Here is a 21,777-nt window from a genome sequence, read left to right as displayed (position 1 = left end):
TTAATATTTTTAAAATAAAAATAAATATTTTATATTAAAGGGTTTGTGTGTGCAAGCAGCATTAGAGGTGGTTAACTGTCTCCGCCTTTCTGAAACACCTTGATTTGCTCATTAGCTCATCGTTGTGAAAAGCGCTGTGTGCTCTGATTAGTCATCTACCCAGTGTGTTGTGATTGGCCGAATACCTTAAACATGTGGCGGAAATGTAACACCCTTGCCATATTCGGAACATCTGCCTTCAAAGCATATTGACAGCTGACAATGTCACCGTTGCCGTGTGAGCTCAAGCCCGAATATGATCCAGAAAATGCATTTCCAAACGGATTAACAAACTTTGCCAGCAGAGCTGAAAGATCGGTGAGGTTTAACAATTAGCTAACTATTGCGAACTTCTTGAGCAGCCTTTGAAGCTGTCTCGACGCAACGCAACAATGTCAATTAAAACATATTATAAACGAGGCATATGTTGCATCCAGCAGGGACATAGTTACTGAATATAATGACTTATATAGACTTTTTTCATGTAGCATCACACTGCAGGGGAAAACAGCCAGAGGATACTAAGCTGAATCCAGCTCCTGATGGATTCAGCCTCGTAGGTATAAAACCATTTCTGCATTTGTGATGGTAGGACCGACAAAAAGCTTACTTATGAATAGTCAGTTGCAAATTCTTTAATAATGAAAACGTACTTACATGCTGTGAATGAGAAGCGGCAGACTGTCCTTAGAAAATTGGATTTGCCCCTACTTTTAGAACATTTACATTTATGCATTTGGCAGACGTTTTTATCCAAAGTGACTTGCATTGCATTATACTAGACACTTGTTTCTGAGTATGCGCAATCCCTGGAACTGATCCCATGACCTTGGCGTTGCCGACACTCCAACCACTGAGCTACAGGAAAGCTACTGAAACATCCTTTATTTAACATATCTTTTGCTTTAAGACATTAATGTTTGCAATTTTACGTGTCTAATTTATGCATGAACAGCTTGTAACACACCAAAGATATAGGAAAACACGAAATCCATTATATGACTTTAAGTTCCTGCTGTGAATCAGTCACCCAGGTCATGTTACCCAGGGGATGAGAGGAAAGAGTATGAGTGGGAGGGTGGGATGAGAAAATGAATGACATTTGTTATCTCTTCTTTCCCTGGACAGATAATGAGATAAGGGTTTAGTGATTAATTTTACTCTCATAATCACCCTATTGATTTTACAGGAATTGCTGACTCTTCACAAAAAGGCAAGATGAAATATCAGCCTAAGAGAGAACAAATATAAGACGGATCCAAAATTTTAGTTCTTGTCCAGAAGAAATCGTTTAATGAGAATTTAAAACCATCTAATGACTTTGGGAGAGCTTTTCTCCTCCAGACTCCTAATCAATTCGACAGACAGTAAATTATTTAAACAGTTGTCCTGAAGTCAAGGTACACATTTATTTAACTCCACTTCACCATATCAATGTGGTCTCAAGCATCTGGATTCGAGAATTCTCCATGATCCCGCAAAAACTAAATCCTTCTTAAAAATGAACAAACGTAAACATTAGCCCTAACATTTGACTCAAGTCCTCCTCCACCCTCAGGTTATTTTTCTATTTGCTGAAATGACTTGACATAACATGCTTAGCCCGAAATAGAACAGCATTCAATAAATCTTTAGCCAAGACCTCTGCTTGGTGTGTGCTTGTGCACACATACAAACACACTTACAAGTAGTTACTAGCCAGATGACTGCAGGATGTGCAAGTGTTTTTCATCAAGTCTCTGTCTAACGCACATATTCACACACAGGTCGGGGCAGGTAAGATGTGGCATTGTTCCTCTAAGTAATCTTCCATGCTTCTGGGTGTGGATGTCCTGAAGAACACATTTTGTTACGGTGCCAGTTAATCTGATTGAGGGATAACTGGCGAGAGCAGTCATGTAAACCTCGCACATACTGACAGGAACATAAGAGCCAATAGCGACGACTTTATTAAAACTAAACACGTTTTATGATGAACCGCTACATGGCAGATGAGAGTGAAGGAAAAATCTTAAAATAAATACATTTTTTATAAATAAACATTTGGGGAAAAGGAGAGATAGGGAGAGAAAGATTGGAAAATACAATAGGCGATAACGTCAGTTAAATGCAGATGACTCCTGACTTCAGTTGGCTTTTGGAGAGTCATTTATGCAGGATTCAGATACATTTTCCATCTTGAATTGTGAATTTGTATACAAGTACAATGAAGTCACGAAGACATGTTATTGTTTGTGTGCAATTTGTGCGACTGCATTTGTCTATTTTCATCATTTGGCTTACAGTGATGTACACTTATCACATATTTAAAGTATTTGTTATATTCAAAATCAGTTCATCTGGTCAACCAAAGATAAGTTATAAGATTTATAAACAATAAATGGGGAGCAATGTAATGGTCAATATGGCCGCTCTAACAAAGAAAGCCCCACTTTTCAGTATAAATATGATATCCAATCATTAAACGATTCTCTGGGATGGGGCATTTGTGAGGCGCTTGCCAGCCTTTGCGCATGCGCAGTATTAGCCAAAGCAACTTTGAAAATGCACAATTTAAGTTTAGCAATTAAGCAATTAAGCTTGGTACAGTCCACTTCAGGTTTAATTATTGATAGTAAAAATGCAATTTCATTGTCATTTTAGAAATATCTGATAAGGAGATGAACTTGCTATAACGTAAACAGCCGCCCAGAGGCATTGCAAACATGGCCGCCAAGTGGCACGATTTCCGTAAACAGACTTTGTCAAGTAATTTTTTCAGATGTAAAAAATGTTTAAACACTTACTAGTTCCACTTCGCCAAGACTTAACTGAGCCCGACCCAGAGTTTGCCACGCCTCCCACCAGAGGGGGTGGAGTTTAGTTGACATCTCTGCAGACTGCACAGCCAGGAACACCTCTTGAAGGATGATCAAAACCTAGGGGTTACACATTATAAGGATTACAGATTAAGACTAACATTTTGCAACATTTTATCTAGGGCAGGGGGATATTGCTTCAGTATTCTAATGAATTTTACCTGTCTACAATCGATTCGGAACCGCAAAAGCTTAAATTCAAAGTTTTATGCACAGCTCTTTGGGGAACTATGGCTCTTTGATCAATAGGAGGTACTGCTCAATCTAAAATCAATACGAGAGCCGTTTAAAATGTGCATTTAAAAAAGCAACACTCATCAAAAATGATCATTATGAATACACACACATATATATATATATATATATATATATATATATATATTCTCGTGAGATAAGGGTCTCGTTAAACCCCTACTGAAAAGGCTTGAAGAACAGCGATAAAATATGCCCTTTGGCATTTCCTGGAACTATAGCGGTGTCTGAATTCGTTCACTCATTTACTATATAGCGAATGCTAAATAGTCCACTATATGGGGAAGAATTTAATGAAAATGAATGAACGATTTCGGACACTGACGTAATATAACCTGCGTCTGACAGTACTGTCGCGGACATTCGTAATTACACTTAGATTACACCTTTGTGGCTTTATGGATTGTTTAACAAAATGGTAAAGATCATTTTTACCTTCACGTTTCGTTATTAGTATTTATTAGAGAACCCAATTGTTTGTTTATTTTATTACATTTTTTACGTTTAATAAAATGATTTACAATTTTGTCAATAAAAAGAACCACTGTCTATAACATTAATTGAATCAGTTTATTATCAAAAAGTAGAAAATAAGTATAAATGTAGTAAAAAATATAAACGTGCATTCGTGGCATTAATGGTAACTCTCCACCAGCTGATTCTAATCAAAAGGTTGATTCACGCTATATCATGGGAAATAGTCAACATCGGATGTTCACTCAAAACCAGAATGCATTGTTGGGAACACATGTAGGGAATGAGTTGTTTCCTAGGAAATCGGACAACACTACAAAATGGCGGACACCCGATATAGAGCACTTTATAGTAGAGAGGGACTGTGGCACTTCTTTGGAGTCTCTGCAGAGAGTGCCCTCTGGCTTCGGATGTGTCGGCATTTAACCGTAACTCATTGAGAAACTGAGCATAAGAATGGCACGATTTACACAGTAATCACACAGTGTTTCTTTGTCCGTTACCACTACAAAATGGAAAGTTTAAATACGTCTTTAATCATTCAGCCAGGGTTCCCCTGCTCTTTGACTAATGACTTTTCCATGACCTCTTCAGAGGTTTGTCATAGACTGCTGTGTGAATTTTCCATTTATACGTCAGTTACCAAGTTTAACCAAGTAAATATTAAATACTTATAACAGTGTACTCAATTATCAAGCAAATATGATTTAGTAATTGGTTCTAAACCTTAATACATTGTGATTAAGAAATTCTCACAAGACCCTCAATAAATACATGCACGACATACTGAACCTTTAAGCTACATGGCGACCTCATCATATGTGCTTTCATTATACTGTTACTCAAGCATAATGGCTTAGTGCCAGTCCAATAATAAAAGTAAATACTAGAGTGTCCAAAACAGGCTGTTGCCATGGTAACAATAACTGAGGGCCAAAATGTGTTGCAGCTGCTGGTCTAAACTTGCAGATCGGCAAAATATTTTGTTTCCACATGTTGAGCATCCTGGTCAAACAGGTTAAGTGTAATTGGCGAATGCAGGGAAAAGAGCAAGCTACTAAATCCCCAGTTGGCGGGAGGAGGAATAAGGGATGAGAAAACAATTAGGAGTAAACTGTAGCCTGCGTTTTCTACTTTGATGTCAAACGTTGCCTGTGGATTAATCAGGGGAAGAATGGAGGCAACCAGCATGTCCAACATATTACTTATGAGAGAAATTCCACATGGCCCCTCATTAGGCCCTTCACAAGCAATTTGATTGACAGGCAATCTGACCAATCATAACGCGGATATTATTAGGCCACGTGATTGAGCGCCATTTTTTCCGATAAACAAACCAGTCCCGACAAGCTGGGGTAGTAGAGCTTTGGTGATTAATATAAAAATAGCTTTTTAATGATTTATACCACGTTCACACTAGAACAACAAACAATAACTAAGTTATAACCTTTAAAAATCATTCTAAATGAAGGAGAATAGTAATAAACAAATAAACAAAAAATGGTGTTTTAAGGCTGACATATATTATTGATATATTACTTCATATATATTATTTAATGTATGAGCAAGCTAGCAAGATAGTATCTGTGTCCCTGTGATGTGATGAGCGCACCTTCAGCCTTCAGAGAGCAGCCTTTGCAGTCACATTTCAAAGGAAAGACGTTTTCAGCAATGAAGTCAAGAAACAACAGCTGTACTGTGTTTGTTGTATTTAACACAAATAAAGTTTAAGACACTGATGGACTGTTATTCTGTTCTTTTTTGGGGCGGGGTATTGCGAAAGTGACTCACCTGATATGATCATTTCCTTAGCCTAGTAAAGGTCACTTGTGATGATTTGGTTTACAAGAAGGATAAGGATATTGATATTGATATTGCAATCATCACACAGACGAAAGTGTGTCACTAATGGAAAACCCAGGCGGACACATTGTGTACAACCTATAGTAAACCTCCAAAGGGTCAGGCATGGCAAAGGGTTTACCCAACATCCTAGTTTGCACCCACGTACCAAACAGTCAAGCTGTGCCACACTGTTAGATGTCGGAATCAGAGCATCAGATGAAACTTGAAACTATTATTGTTTTGATTGGAAATAGAGGTGACCCTGAATAGTCAAAGTTTCGATGCTTCGATAGGGGGATCCATAAAAGGGAAGGAAGGAGGCGTGATCCGGCAAACATTCCACAAACTTTAATAAAAATAAACAAACAATAACACGGAAGTAAAAGACCGGCAGCCACCTCTTAGTAGACTTCCGGCCACAAGAACATAGATACCAACTTTTACACATGTCCGGACCGGTCCTCTCTCATCAACAGTCCTGCTGCTCGACCACTTAAGCTCCCGATCTCCTCCGTGAGATATGCAGGACCAGTGTGCTCACAGCTGATTCCAATTTTCAGTCACGCAACCGGCTCCGCCTCACGGCTCTCGCCCCACCTTCCTCACCACAAACACCCATCGCCCCTTACAGGCCGGGAGGCACGACCGAGACGTCGGAAGCGCATGGGGGTATGCAACGTCAAGACCATAGAACAAAGATGGGAGAACCAGGAGCGACAGGTACGAGAGAGGGGAAAGAGGCAAAGAAAAACAAATTGGTCCGGTTCCCCGACACTCTGTCCCTCGGTCCTCAGCCCATTTACATTTATTCATTTGGCAGACGCTTTTATCCAAAGCGACTTACAAGTAGTTTTATACAGTGGCACATTACTGCAGAGCAATCAGGGGTAAGGTGCCTTGCTCAAGGGCCCTTCAGTCATGACCTGCTGGCACTGAGATTAGAACCGGCAACCTTCTGATCACAAGCCCAACGCTCTAACCATTAAGCCACAGCTGACGTCGGGTGGTGCTAGACGTCGGGGGGGGGCCCGATCCTCCTCTGCCTCCTGGCGGTTGGCGATGGCTCTCGGCTTTAGGGTAGCCGGCAGTGAGTCCCCTGTTTTCTGGTCCTCACCCTCATGGTTATTGGACCCAGGATTCCAGCCCACGGCGACGATCCCCCGCTCTCTCCTTAACGGCCGCCATCCCACTTCGGCCCATGAACACGGCAGTGGGCTCTCCGTCCCAGCCGATTCATCTCGATCCAGCACCACCACCTCGGGTTCCGCACGGACCCGCAGATGATTTGCAAGTGAATGTGTACACCGTTTCCAAACATTTGGGCATTTAAATATTAAATTTGACACTTTAATTGCAAGTAGTTTGTTACTTAGACTGAAGTTTTGAAAAAAAATGTTTTAACCAAAATCACTACATATAGCAAGCACAGCGCAGACTTTTGGAACTTGTCATCAGAGCCGGACAGTAACGGAGTACATTTACTCGAGTACAGTACTTAAGTACAATTTTGAGGGATCTGTACTTTACTTGAGTATAATTTTTGGGGAGTACTCATGACTTTACTCAAGTACATTTGAGAGGCAAATATTGTACTCTTTACTCCGCTACATTTCTATCCATAACCGTAAGTACACGTTACTTCTAAAAAGGAAAAAGAAAAATCTCGGAAACCACCAATTTGTTTTTTCCCTCTCAAACGTGATTGGATTGTGCAGGCGCCACTTATTGGGCGAGCCTATCAGCAACAATCACCCAGACCTCAGAGCTCTATCATTTGCTGTACACAGCTGTCAATCATCTCACGTCTGCATGACACGTCCTGTGTACACTTCCTTATTCAGGACATCCGCGATGAAGCTAAAGTAACATTTCTTCACCAAAACAAGAAGCTAATAAATGCACGATTGAAGAATATGTGTTTTGTGTGTATTTTCATGCGATTTGGGGGTATTTTTATACGAATAAAGAATAAAGGTAAGGGAAGAGTAGCCAATAGCGTCATATAAAATGCTAAATATAACATGAAATGAACTTGAAAACATCGCGACCGGTCAGCTGATTTTCTTTAATCATTATTATTTTCTCTTCTTTGCTCTATGCTGCGTGTATAACAGGGTCAGGTTCAGAGGTGTGTCAGAACATTGCTATATCGCCTTCTTTGCTGTTTTAGGTTTATTGATTTCAGGGGCGGCGTTTGTGTATGGCCCTAGCGTTCAGAAAACATTGTTGAAACAAAGTACGTGTGCATAATGAGACTCATTATAGATAATTAAACTACTTTACACTGATCTGTACATGTAGCATAGGCGTCGGAAGCATGTGTATTTGAGAATGTATAAACACCGTTAATTCACATAGCGTCATTGACGTATAGTCGGTAAGACCGAAGATATGTAGTTTTGACGTGACATCATCGTAATGTTGGTTCGAAGCTCTTTTTGGCTAAACTCGTTTGTCTGCATTTTCCACATTTAAGATCATATACAGGCATTTATTTTCAATAAAACAAAGAAACTGTCTACAAAATGCCTAACAGTGGTTTTGGAATCAAGTGTGAGGTTATGGGTAGTGGGGATGGTCTTTATTTTCCCAATTAGTTGGCATCCATTTAATAATTTTAATAAATCGAATAATTTACACTATTGTTATTGTATTTCATTCATAATGTACAACGCTATCTGTGAAAAATTAAAAATATATATTGTACGGAAAGACTTTGTAGTGCAGTCGCAGTTTAGGCTATTATGTATTTTGCGATTTGCCACTAGCTATGCCAGGATTATCTTAAAAATGAAAAGAATCAAGGCTTAACAACCCTGCGACAAGGTAAGACATGTTTTATATTTAATCTTGTTTGCTGAATCTGATCAATGGTTGGTTTATATTTTAGTCTCATAGTCGATTAACGTAGTCGTTGGTGGTGGTTATGACAACATCTGGCTGGGTTATTTTTACTACTTTAAGTTTTGTGGTTACATATATGTGGTATCATTTGGTTTCATTGTGGTTCGTTTTTGTATGGTCTGAGGAAATTTCGCCATACCCTAGGTTTTGATGAAACGCCACCACTGATTGATGAAAAAACAGAGAAACTCACATGTACACACAATTGTTAGCTGAATTGTATTTTCTAATATTACTCATTAATGTAAGCCGAGTATTTGCTTTGATGTTCTTGAGTATGCGGTGTGTTGTTTAAAACTGTTCGGTTCAAATGTGGGTGCAAAAAATCCATTAAAACTCTAGCAGAGGTGAAAAGAATAAAGCATGGTAAAAAGATTAAAATTACTTTATTTTACTTTAAATTCCTTTAACATTCTCCAAGGTATTAACATTAACATTTTTCATAACTCCATGTAGGACGTTTCTGTACATAAGCACTGTGGCAGTAGTAATGCAATATTTAGAAAATGTACTCTTGTACTCTTGATACTCAAGTACTTTTAAAAACATGTACTTCAGTACTTTTACTTAAGTACACATCTGACTGTAGTACTTTTACTTGTACTTGAGTAAAATTTAGCAAGGGGTATCTGTACTTTTACTCAAGTAATGAACCTGTGTACTCTGTCCGCCTCTGCTTGTCATTCTCTGCACTGAAACCAAGAATGCGCGTCAGGAGGACAGAGAAAGAGTGCGCAGGAAAAAAAGGTGAAAGGGACTTTTTGACGGTTTAAATTATGCTTTATCCGTACATGCTTATCCCAAGTAACTTTATTGGTAGTTCATGGCTAATTGTCATTCATAAAAAATAATTGATTATTATAGATTTGTTTTTAAAATAGTTTTGATGCGAGATCTGGTCTAGTATTGTCTGGTGATGTTTAAGGGAAATGTGCATTCATTTTACTATTCGGTGCTTGTATGTTCTCCTGCATTTCAGACATTTTGCCTTAACATTGTGACTCGATTCTGGCTTATTTGTTTTGATATATTCTAAAGGTATATTCTGTTCTATACAAACTCTTAATTAATGTGTGATTGTTTGATTGTTTTTTGGTGCATCAATGTTGCGCTACACTTTGCACTGTACCCTTAACCCCTCATGTTGTCCCCACATGCACGCACACACACAGACGAATGTATTTTTCGACTATCAGTTGAGTATAGGCAAGACCTGACAATTCTGATTCGACTATGTAAATCCTTAGTCGGGGACACCCCTCGAAATTGTATTAAGAAATCCATCAAGTAAGGGGTGTAGAGAGTTCAACCTGATATTTTAAGCGCATCCATGTCATTGAAAACAAATCATCAACAGACAACATAAGAGAGACAACGAGGCCAAAACACTTTACTTGGCACAGAAAACTATAGAGTGATGCCAGGTGAAGACATCGAAACATGAGAGACAGAGAGAGATGGAAAAACAGTGAAAAACAGAGTTACAAAAGAACAGATCAGTTCAAGACACTGGATCTAATAACTACTGCTGAATGAAACCTGTATTAGCTAAATGAGTGAGCAAACAAGTGTGTGTGTAGATGATTCACTGAACAGATGAATCATTGAGTGTCTGTGTATGTACATCTACTGTATATGGGCAAAAATGGATGCATTATTATGCAAAAGCCTACAACGTCAAACTTTTATAAAATAAAAACTATATTTTTAGCAAAGAAATGACGAGTCTGAAAGATGAAAAACACCAAAAGGGACAGTTAAGTTTTAATTTTTGGAAAAGAAAGTGTTATGAGATTAAATCATTGATGTTATTAAAATAAAAATGTTAAGCAATTAAATTTGATGGAGCTCACCCTTTCGACACATAAATTATCAGGTAACGTTTATTCTGATACTATCTGTGAATAAAATGAGGTTGGCAGCAATGAAAACATACACTTATCTCAATCAGAAGGGTAAAAAGGCTTAAAATTAAATAAATACATAAAGTTGATTGCAAAAACTGACCTGACAAGTGGTAAAGCTTTTCTTGACAGAGCTAAAGTTGACATTAGACAATGTACAATCAAAAGGATATGAAATGAAAGATGAGAGAATATAATTTGAAATCATACATTTTGCTGACAGAAACCAATAGATGTTATTGGCTTGTCATAACCATCATTAGGCCACACTGCTATGATTTGTCATCATAATGATATGATATATTTTGTGATTATGACAACAACAGCTTAGGGCAGATGTTTTTCATACACATCAACACCCTCAACTGTTGGGCAGCCACTGCTCCGATACTGTGTGAGGTTTGATATCTTTTCTTTGATTAGAAACCAGATTAAACTCAGCACATGTTTACCCTGTTACAACTATGTGGTTTGTATAAATGTGGGTTTTTCTGTGGGTACACGGTCTCTGGATTGAGTCACTGCTTCAGCTTGCTTGCCTGCAGGGTTTTACAATGTTTTTACTTTACCCACAATCTTAACCTGCTCATTCTTTACTATTTTACTATATTTTAATGGTCACTGCTTTGATTTTTTAACATTGTTGGTCCCTACATTATAATAATTATGTTTTGTGTTAGTTTACAGTTTTGATTATATGATGCCAAAACATATAGACACTGACTTGTCCCACCACAATAAAAGTCCAATGACTAACTTCATATGTTCATACATACTGCAATTTTGTTTTAGCAATCAAACAACAATAGGTTAAATTCCAAGAAAACGTGACTCATGAATCGGTATGACTTAATTGTAATTTCTTTCGTAAAGCCACAGGAAAGCACCTGCTAAATGACATTATTTGATTTAAAAGCTCACGGTCACCTGACTAAGAATATTTTTCATGATCTTAAAAACCTTCTGATCTGAAAGCATATGTCTGAATGTTTGAACAGTAGTTCATGTTTTTCAATATCAATTACTTGGATAGCCTATAACATCCCAGGACAGATGGAAACTTCAATACGGTTTAAATAGCATTCAAGGGTAAGAAAAAGATATGATAAAGCATCAATATACATTTTTGGTAGATTCTAGGTATATTCTTTTTTTATTTCTAGATTTCACAACATCATTCCCACTGCACCATCTGCGTTATTTAAGTGTTTTGATGAGTTTGCTATTATTCTACAATGTGAAGAAATGTACAGTAAATAAAGAAGGAGTAAGTGACCCCAAACATCATCAGAGGGCAGACGGAATAGTAATTTCGTCCAAAGAGAAAGAGACTTACAGTAAGTCCATAATGTTCTCATTGTAAGATACACTGTGTTTGTACAGTACCAGTACACCAGCTTGAGAGCAAATTGAGGAGAGAATATCCAGGGAAAAAACCCTAGATGTCAAAATGTTCTGTTATAAAGACCACAGACAGGGAGTGTGTTTGGGGAGTGGATCTTCGGAAGGAGGAAATGAAAATAACGACTAGAAGAAAAAATATGAGAACTGAAAGCCACTGTCAGAGTAGAAGCTGTGTGTACGTATGTCTCTAAATGATGGTGTACGTGTGTTTATGTGTGTCTCTAAATTGTGGTACATTCCACTATTGCAAACTCAAGATTTAAATTTGTTACGATAAAAGGATAGTTCACCCAAAAAAGAAAGTTCTTTGATCATTTAACTCAGATTGTTCCAAACAGATGTAATCCCCCATTGATTCCCATAGTACGGTATTTATTTTCCCCTTCTATGGCAGTTATAGGGGGATGAGATCTGTTTGGTTACTGACATTCTTCCAAATATCTTCCTTTGTGTTGAGCAGAACAAAGAATTTATACAGGTTTGGAACAACCCGAGGGTGAGTAAATGAGGACAGAATTTTCATTTGTGGGTGAACTATCCCTTTAATGTAACAAATTTAAATCTTGAGTTTGCAATAGTGGAATATACCACTGTTTAGAGACACACGCGTTCACCATCATTTAGAGACATGCGTACACACAGTTGCTACTCCGATTCCTTTGAGATCAACACATTTTATAGTCCATGTGAACTGAACTTATTTTACCTGTGACTTCATCTCATACAGCACAGGGTCGTCTGGTGTGAGCTGAAGTGCCTCATCCCACCTCTTTAAAGCTTCCCAGTTCCTAACACACACACAAAGGGAGGGAGGGAGAGAGAGAAAGAGAACGATTCAGCTCTGGATTTTCAATTGAAAACTCATATAGACATAGCACACGCAGTCTGTTTGAACACACACATTGCAATTACTTCAAGTACACAAGATCTGCAAATACACGTATCTGACCCTTATTCCATAAATCTCACCTTTGCAAGTCACAAGCCACATAGGAAAACCCCAAACATTTGCTACCCAAAGTCTGTTTTCTTAATGGGCGAATGACAAATTATAAACATTTTATTATAATATTATATTATCATCTGATATTTAGAGCAAGTCATTCACTGCTTGGAAATACAAATATTAGTAAAAGATCAAGTTTAGTCAACTATTTAATCGTTATAAATAGACATTTAATGATATAGCGAAAATTAGGACAAGATCCAACACTTCAACCGATGACCAGACAAACCTGTTAAGCTTGCCTCTAACACTGAGCCAAACACACCTTCTTTTAAACAAGCATGAGCACTTTCTAGTTCAAAATGCCAAAAATGACTGGAAAAAAGGGAGACCTTTACTTGCACTAATGTACTTATGCACACACATGGTGAATCTCAACAAAACATTTATTAGTACTTCAGCATATGTCATAGAAAGCCCACTCTTGTTTTCCTGCCCTCCAGGAAAACTGCAGACTGACAAAAGAGCAAGAATATAAATGTTAATAGCTCCTCAAAAGCTCATTAAAACCTTGTTGTGACTACAACCATTACTCAAAAGAGAACAAAGTCTCGGGTCACAGCACTGTCTTCTGCGATTCGAATGAAAAATGATCCGGACTGATTTACAGATAACCTGACCCTTAGATACATATTATCGATGTTTACACGCACAAAAATGGACATTTGCTGGTAGGCAAAAGAAAGCTCTGGGAAAGAATGTCAGCCGAGCAGGTTTTCTGATAAGAAAAGTTACTTGATACTAAAACAACTAAGCTATGGTTTAGTTTTTTGCATCCTTTAAGTCTAATCCGGTGTTGACAGTTAATGATCAAAACAGGAACCATTTGGAAGGAAACGTCTATGTAGTGTTATCACGTTATTTCCCAAAATGTTTAATGTTTCTATCCAAAAACGTAAATCATTTACAGTGTATAAAAGGATTAAAGATCTTTCGCAAGTTAATTGGTAACTCAGAGTTCTGACTGTTTAATATTTAAGCATTCGAAAATGTTGTCGTCTATGGAAAGCTTTGTAACAAGACCAGTGTTTTGGTCAATCGTTAATATGTTTGGGATTGAGATTGAGCGTTTGACATTTCGGATGCAGTTTAGTAGATCAGGCAGTATCCACCTCTTCACTCCAAAATGTACACAATGGGAAGGTTTAATAATGTTAACATCAGCCGTGCAAATATAACACGCAGACATCCATAAATACGGCAAAGCATCCTTAGTCTTCCGACTCTGTTTATTGTGTAAATAAAAGAGTAATAAAACAAGGTTGTCCGCACACATCTATTCAAGTTATTGATGGAATTCATCAATTCACCCTCGGGGGAAATCAAAAGAACTTATCGAGAACAAGGTACGTGACTATGAAACACGTAACGATAAACGGATCAGAGGAAAGGTAAAAAGTACACTGTGTTACAGTACATGAAGATGTGGGAGTAGGTATGTAAAGGTGGGTGTCATTAAATCTCCCTGTCATCATCGAAATTCTTATTTAATCTCTGTGTAATCTTTATGTGGCATGTTAGCCTCTGGAGAGAGAGAGAGAGAGAGAGAGAGAGAGATGATAGAAGGTAACCCTTTTTCCTTATTGAAGAGAAAATGTGAAAGCCTTTCCAAGAACATCTCACCATTTTTCTTTTCTGAACCGCTGTGTGCAAAATACGACAAAAAAGTGCTGTGAAAGTGTAAAAAAGTGGTTGGGTGTGGTTTCGCAAAAAGTGTTTTGAATGACAGCAGACATGAAAGAAGAATTCACGCTCTAAACAACACGTCCACACAGCTTGTCTAAAAAAAGATACACAGTGTCCTTAACAGAACATGATGTACGTCCTCATTCCTGTACACTAAATGAAACCCTTAAATTAGGTTTCTCATTATATACAGGCTATAAATAACACTTTAAACAATCTTTGGCTGATGGGCTTGAGAACAAAGACTATATATGATATTTTTATCAAAATCTTGCATGCTTGGTGTGAAGTTTTACATTTGAATTAATATGCTTTAATTGCTTAAAATATTTATGGACATCACTTTTTAAATGCTGTGAAATGTGATTTGAGAAAATGACATTAAAAGTGAATGCGGTCATGATGTCTGGTTAACAACATTATTCAAAATATTTTATTAATTTATTGTATGGATACAAACAACCGCAACATTTCTCAAAATATCTTCTTTTGTGTTTTACGGAAGAAAGAGTCATATAGAGGTTTTGACATGAGGGTAAATACATTTTAAATTTTCATTTTTGGATGAACTCACCCATCCACACTTTTTCTTCAGATGTCCATGCTATTGATTTAGCAAAAAGTGCAAAGTAAGTACTGTAAAATGAATTGTTTAAGTTATTCTGGTGTTTTATAAGTAAAATAAATAATTTTACTAAACTTGAACCTTCATTCAGTGTGCAAATAAAATTGTTTGATGGTCTGTACCTGAAGTAACCCATGTTTGACTTGTGGAGTAGATGTAAAAAAACTCCCTGGCTAGTGAGAAATCTCATCAAATTTCATTATTATAGTGACAGGAGACATTCTGACTCAACACGAATGTTGTTGTTAATAGAACTGAATTAACATCAATGAGTCAAATATGATATATTATTAAAGAAAGACCCTAAATCCTAAACATACAGCTATTTGTTATCAGTGAGGATGACTGTACGCTTTAACCTATCTAATACGAATTTTCATAATAGAAAATACTGTAACCTCACCAAACTGTATAAAAACACCATTGAATGTCAGTGCTAGAGTAACCAATTGGTTTTAGGGTTAAAGTCAGCAAATCGCTGAGAAATGCAAGTTTTCAAATCTCCCATGCAGCTTAAATAAACTGTTTTATATTGGTTGCAGTCTATCAAGCATGGTCACTGATAAAAAAAGGTTTTAGGAATTAGAAAAATATGTTTCTAGATGTATTACATGTACATTATTGGCCCATCATATGCAGTACATATTATACATATTACATGGCATGCTATAAATAAATATGATAAATAAATACATTTATGCTTATTCAACCTTCTAGGAGCAAACTAAGTTTGAAATGCAGTCACACAGTGCTATGCACTATAGTGCTGACCTGAACCAACTCTCCTCCAGCTCCATGTAATTTTCTCATCACAATCCACTTATTCTCCCAAAAACTTGATTACAAGGGTCGCCAGGAGCAACACGCTTCTTCAATGGCTGCCGCGTTTTTCACTTATTGGTGTAAAGCATGAGCTAGGACCATTGGTAACGAGTTTTATTATTGACCACAGCTATAATAGCTATAATAGCTAAATTTGTATTGAGGGTGTGAAGGTTGAAAGTGATTTTGAGAAAGAAAACCATTCAGAGGGTTTTGTAACGGGAGAGACAATTGTCACCAGCAATGAGGTTGACACTGGGGTGACATATTTCATACATTACATTTCTACAATAAAAATGTACCTTAACCGATCTTTTGGGAACTAAATAAACCTCATATTCTCTAAGAATGATGATGTACTGTATGTCTGCACTGAGGTCTGGACTCTAAAGAGCCCCTGGGCTCCTGTTTTAGCCCTGGCTAGTAACAGAGTGCTACATTTGCGTTCATTTGTTAAATAGGCCACTGAAAAAGAATCCACAAACCACCTTGAATTTTTTTAAACTAGTTATTACTTATATTAAAATAAAAAAATATTACTTATTTATTTTATACTTTTTATGCACTGGGAAGAGGACATCTTAAGTGACTTTAGAATACAGAACATTACATGTGGTTCTCAAAATCTCATTGCACTGAACACTGAAGAGCTACAAATGACCACATTAACTGAAAATCATCAATAACAGGCAGTCCTGGCTTAATCCGCATCAAAAAAAGGGACAAAATGTAAGAGGGTGAGAACCACAGGAGTAAATACATAAACATTAAAGTCAGTGGGTCTGTCATTTACTTGGCTTAACCGGCACTAAATAAATTAAATGTGCTTCCAGTGACCACCTGCTTTCAAAGCCTCTGAGACTTCACATTATTAGCAAACATTATTGTCTGCATGGCCTCTTATTTCCCCTGAAAACAGGTGTAGTGAATATTAAATACAATGCTGGCCTGCCGCTCGCTGTTACACAGTTGGAGCCAAAGTGCTGCTTAATCACGCCAATAAAAAGCATTTCAGACTGGAGCTCTTACGGGAAGTGAAAGACATTGAGGAAAGCAAGAGAGAGAGAGAAAGCAGGGCAGAGTTATTTAGAAATTGTAAAAGTGAATGGTGACAAACATCCTTGTCCTGGACACACATCCTTGTCACGGACTTGTAAAGGCTTTACAGTCTCAGGGTATATTAACTGCGGCTTGTCTATAATCCCTGTCTCTGAAGCATCTTCCAGTAAATTGCTGCCATTCAATATATCGACTGAAAGCAAAGCTGCCTATGACGTAGTGTTTCTTTGAACACTGGGAAAAAACAAGCTGCCTAATTTTAGTTATTGTTCCCGTTAAGCAGAGTGTTTTTTGGTAAAATGATGAGAAAGTTGAGTCGACTTTGGGAAACAACAGAAATACTTTCTTCCTCCATCTGTCTCTTGCTTTTAGCAATTTTTAACACGCTCTCATTTCAAATGAGTCTTATATTTACACAGACACACCTGCTATGCTGGTTGATATACAGAAACCACAGCCAACCTCCAGGAACCGAAAATTCAAATTAAACAGTGACATAAATACGTACGGCCCAGATAATATAGTAATTAAAGCGTAAGCAGGAACGCATTACCTTTGTTTCAGCCTCGCTTCATGGCGGTCTGTTGAACTCTCACAGACCTGCTAAAACACATCTCACACTGAAAGTCCCATTTGAGTGCTAAAATGATCGGCTTCTCCGAACCAGACTGAACTTACATTTAGGCCTCTAGGTGCTGTGTAGAGCTTACGTAATGAAAGTCAAAGTCATTGTTAGGACAACATCAACTAAAGGGGTATATAAACATTTTATATTTACATACACAACCCTTTATTTTACATACATGCAAAAAAGGAGATAATGATATTCTTTCAAGCATTTAGCCTTTCTGGTCTGAATTCCGTTTACTGGTTGACCTTTTTTCTTTTACAGTATGTCCGCTTATATTAATTTTTTTACATAATTTTCTTTCTTCTGTAGAACACAAAAGATATTTTGAAGAATGTTGGTAACCACACAACATTGGCCTCTTTTGACTTTTATTGTATAGACACCACTGAGACATTTCTCAAAATATATTTTCCACTGATGAGTCATAGAGAGACTTTGAACAACATATATTTGTATAGACAAAAGTTTATTTTTTAAACCTTTAAAGTCTACTTTATGTGTACTTGCCCTGCAAGCAGGTGACTACCACAGGAGCAAAATATACATAAACACTCAAGTCAGTGGCTCTGTCATTTACTTGGCTTAACCAACACTAAATAAATTCAACATGCTACCAATGACCGGCTGCTATTCAAAACCTCTTCACATTATTAGCAAACATTGTCTTGCCTTTCACGTTGTCTATCCTTCCTTTAAAAGCGAAAAATAAACTTTTCCATTTCCCCTGCAAAACAGGTGCGGCAAATATTAAATACACTGCTGCGGTTATCTCCTTAAAAGTAGAAGTGACCTGTTGCTCGCCATCATAAAAATTTGATCTAAAGTGAAGCTTAATCATACTATTAAAAAGCCTTTCAGACCAGAGGTCTTCAGGGAATGAAAGAAAAAGATAGAAGACAGGAGAAAGGACAGGGAGTTGTTGAGAGTGCAAAAAGGAACTAACAGGTGGGAAAGTGAATAGTGACACTATCACACTTCCTTGACCTCTCATGGACTTGTTAAGGCTTTGTAGGTTAAGGAGAGTACTAGCTGCTGATTGGTCTCTGACGCATATTCCAGTAAACTGAGGCTAAGCTTAATGAAAGCACTGTGTGCACTTATAACACAACAAAATACTGATTCAGGGTCGGTAAAGAGAATATGAACAATGTAAAGAGGTGGTGTGGGGTTAACTACTCCAAACCTGTCCAAAATGCTAAATCTACACGGAGCATAAATACTGTATGGCCTATTAGTCTATAGCTAACCCACAGCCCCATCTGCTGGATGAAAATAATAATGTTATTATAGATGAACCTTCTATCATCTTGGCTGATTTCTCTCGAAAACTGTTTTTGTCATTAAAAACAGTTAACAGATGAATGACTGTAAGAGAATGGAAGTTTTTACTGGAATGACTCAATCTGGAATTTGAATCAAAATTTTACTGACAAATCTGAAAAACAGTGTCAGTTTTACTGTAAAAGTGGTAAGAATAGAGAAAGCCCTATATGTATGACATCTTATTATACAACTTGACATTTCAAAATAAGCATGTCTGAATAACCCAGCTGGCTTGAACTACAGTCTGCCAAAACCTGGATATCAATATCCCACTAGTGTGTGTGTGCATAATTACTGGTATTTTGGACCAGCACACAAAGCACTCTGTAAATATAGTAAATTATTTCACTTTAATTTTCTCAACAGATGTGAAAATAATCTGAAAGAACATGAACAATTCAAGCCTTTTTTGTGGCCAGACTATAGTCGCGGAAACCAAGTGACAACAGGCCTCTCTCTGAACTGCCAAACAATGTTTTTAGAAAATAATCTACAATTTATGATTCTCTCTCATCTTGTTTCTCGCAACACTAAAATTACCAATAAACAACCCAGATGTTTTCCTCTCTTTCACACTGTGTCACAAATGTTGGAATATATTTCACTTTAGCCAAAATATTCAATTCTATCATTATTTAGGTTGTTCCAAACCTTTATACATTTCTTTGTCCTGCTGAACACATAGGAAGATATCTGGAAGATTGTCAAATCTCTACCCCTATATAGGACTGCATGATTTTGACAAAAATAATAATCCAGATTTTTTTAACACGATTACTCACAAAGAAAATAAAAAATACTTTTAAACTCTGAATTTAACTGAAAAATATATGTAAAGAAATAGCACTGCTGAACCACTGTAAAGAAAAGGGTGCACTGTAGATTTATACTTACAAGAAAAGAGAGGATCCTTGCAAAAAGGAATACGGCACAAAAATCTATTACGATACATTTTCGATGAATTGCACAGCCCTACCCCCATAGTATTCATTTTCCCTACTTTGGCAGTAAATGGTGGGTGAGATCTGACATTATTCCAAATGTCTTCCTGTGTGTTCAGCAAAACAAAGAAAATGTATTCAGGTTTGGAACAATCTAAGGGTGAGTAAAAGGATGACAGAATTTTCATTTGATTTTTGGGTGGCGTATGCCTTTAAAGAATGAACAAGCACACAACCCTTTACCTTCCTTGCTCGGCTAGTAATGTGCCCTCATCTTTCAGTCTCTTGCTTTTAGCAGAGCAATCCTCCAGCAGCACCTCTCGCCGCCGCTTGATAACATGCAGCCAATCAACTCCCTCCTTCTCCACCTTATCATCATCATCATCAGCCTGCTCAAACTGCTGCACCTTCGCCTTGGAAACTCTCTCTCCCACCTTACGTTTCCAGCCGAATGTGGCCATCCTGACAAAACAAAAACACGGTCAGTCGTTTTTCCGGACAAACGTCTATATCCAACAACCACAAAACATAAACGAGAAATTGCACTGGTTAAAAAGGAAAATGTAAACTTTTGAACTGGGTTATTTTCTCAAATTCAGTTTACATTCTGTGTTGTGGACTACATGCTAACATCTGTTTATTAAATGGGTTATTTGGGACATTCTTAAAGTAAAAACGAAATTCCTAATTTTCCAAAACAATTTACATTTTCCAGATTCGTAAACCCATGACCACACATGTGAGTGTTCAGTTTAATGTCACAACATAAACATTCTCGGGGTTTTTTTTGGCATTTATTCTGGCTAACTGCAATATATTATTCAGTTGTGGTATTTGATTTGTCATCAGGTCTGAGCTGTTTTTGGTTCTTCGACTGATAGATTTACTAACGTACAGTCTAACGTTAAGTTACAAGGCTGTTTTGAAATCACATGGGTCCGTTTTGACAACCACTTGTTTACGGTTTTGTGCGAGACGGGAAACACACATTTTACATGTGATTCCGAAAAAGCCGCATCTGATTAAAAACGAAATATTTCCCCACAGCACACATGCAAAATGTTATGTTTATATCGTCACTGCTCGCTACTCACAATGTTTTGTCTCTTGAACAGGACGCCCTCTACCACTACTACTAGTAGTTCTTCTTCTTCTTGCGTTTTACTGGCTGTTGGCAAACCAGCTTATAGGTGCATTACCGCCACCTTCTGAACTGTAGCAAAGAGACACATGCCCTGCCTACCAATTCGACTACTTTTACTAGCCCTAATAGTGTGTACTGTTTTTGTGTCGGAATAGTAGGTACTTTCACACTGGGACATACTAACAGGAAGCGGAAGTGACCGTTGTGTTTTTTTTCATTGATGCTTGAACAATCATACAATGCAAAATACACAAAAACAAAGGACCAGAGGGAAATTGAGAGATTTACATAAGATTAAAAAAAGAAAAAAATCTGCAAACAGACAATGCTTTGACGCTTTTTGATTCTTTGACAATTTTATAGAAATGAGGTATTTTTCAAATTCTTTCATGAAAACTAAAAAGAGAGGTTTATCTTAAAATTTTGATTTAAGAATGTGGAACTTAGCAAGTTACAAAACCAAGTTAATAACATAAAATGCACCTTTCTTGGACTGATCATAGTCAATAAAACCTAGTACCACATCAGTTTCATTAGTGTCATCACAGAACGAGCACTTTTTTAAAGTGATTTGCAGGGTAACATTTATGAATTGTTTTAAAAGAGATTTCTTTCACTTTATTGTTTAAGAAAAAAGAATGTGGAAGCATCCACACTTTTTCCCTGCAGATGTTACCTCTTACATTATTCCAGTAAGAAAGTACAGGTGGTAAAGTAACAATATCCTGCTGGAATAGAGAACGGATTAACCTGTTATTCTTTTTATAAGAAGAAAAACACAATTTACCAACCAGGTAATGCTCTTTCATCCAAGCTGAGATGTCTTCAAGGCAGGCTGAAAATGACGAGCTGCTACAGTG

At 37.3% G+C, this 21,777-nt stretch overlaps 1 protein-coding gene across 2 annotated transcripts in view; it reads right to left on the bottom strand.

The window, feature by feature from the left end:
• Positions 1 to 21,777, bottom strand: part of ttc33 (tetratricopeptide repeat domain 33) — a 26,218-nt gene extending 4,441 nt beyond the window's left edge. Inside the window, exons 1-4 of one of the 2 annotated variants that reach the window (XM_079449323.1) lie at positions 21,709 to 21,777; positions 20,017 to 20,235; positions 12,387 to 12,468; positions 2,826 to 2,957 (exon numbers count right to left, since the gene is read on the bottom strand). In XM_079449323.1, coding sequence (XP_079305449.1) covers positions 2,826 to 2,957; positions 12,387 to 12,468; positions 20,017 to 20,234 — 432 coding nt within the window. In that variant the 5' untranslated portion in view covers position 20,235; positions 21,709 to 21,777. Of the gene's footprint in view, positions 1 to 2,825; positions 2,958 to 12,386; positions 12,469 to 20,016; positions 20,236 to 20,867; positions 21,109 to 21,708 lie in introns of those variants that run through there. The other variant, XM_079449322.1, reaches the window with a different exon arrangement.

Source organism: Barbatula barbatula (assembly GCF_947034865.1).
Source record: "Barbatula barbatula genome assembly, chromosome: 2".
Classification (NCBI taxonomy): domain Eukaryota; kingdom Metazoa; phylum Chordata; class Actinopteri; order Cypriniformes; family Nemacheilidae; genus Barbatula; species Barbatula barbatula.
Note: the sequence above shows the minus strand (reverse complement) of the source record. Positions and strands in the feature narration are given on the sequence as shown.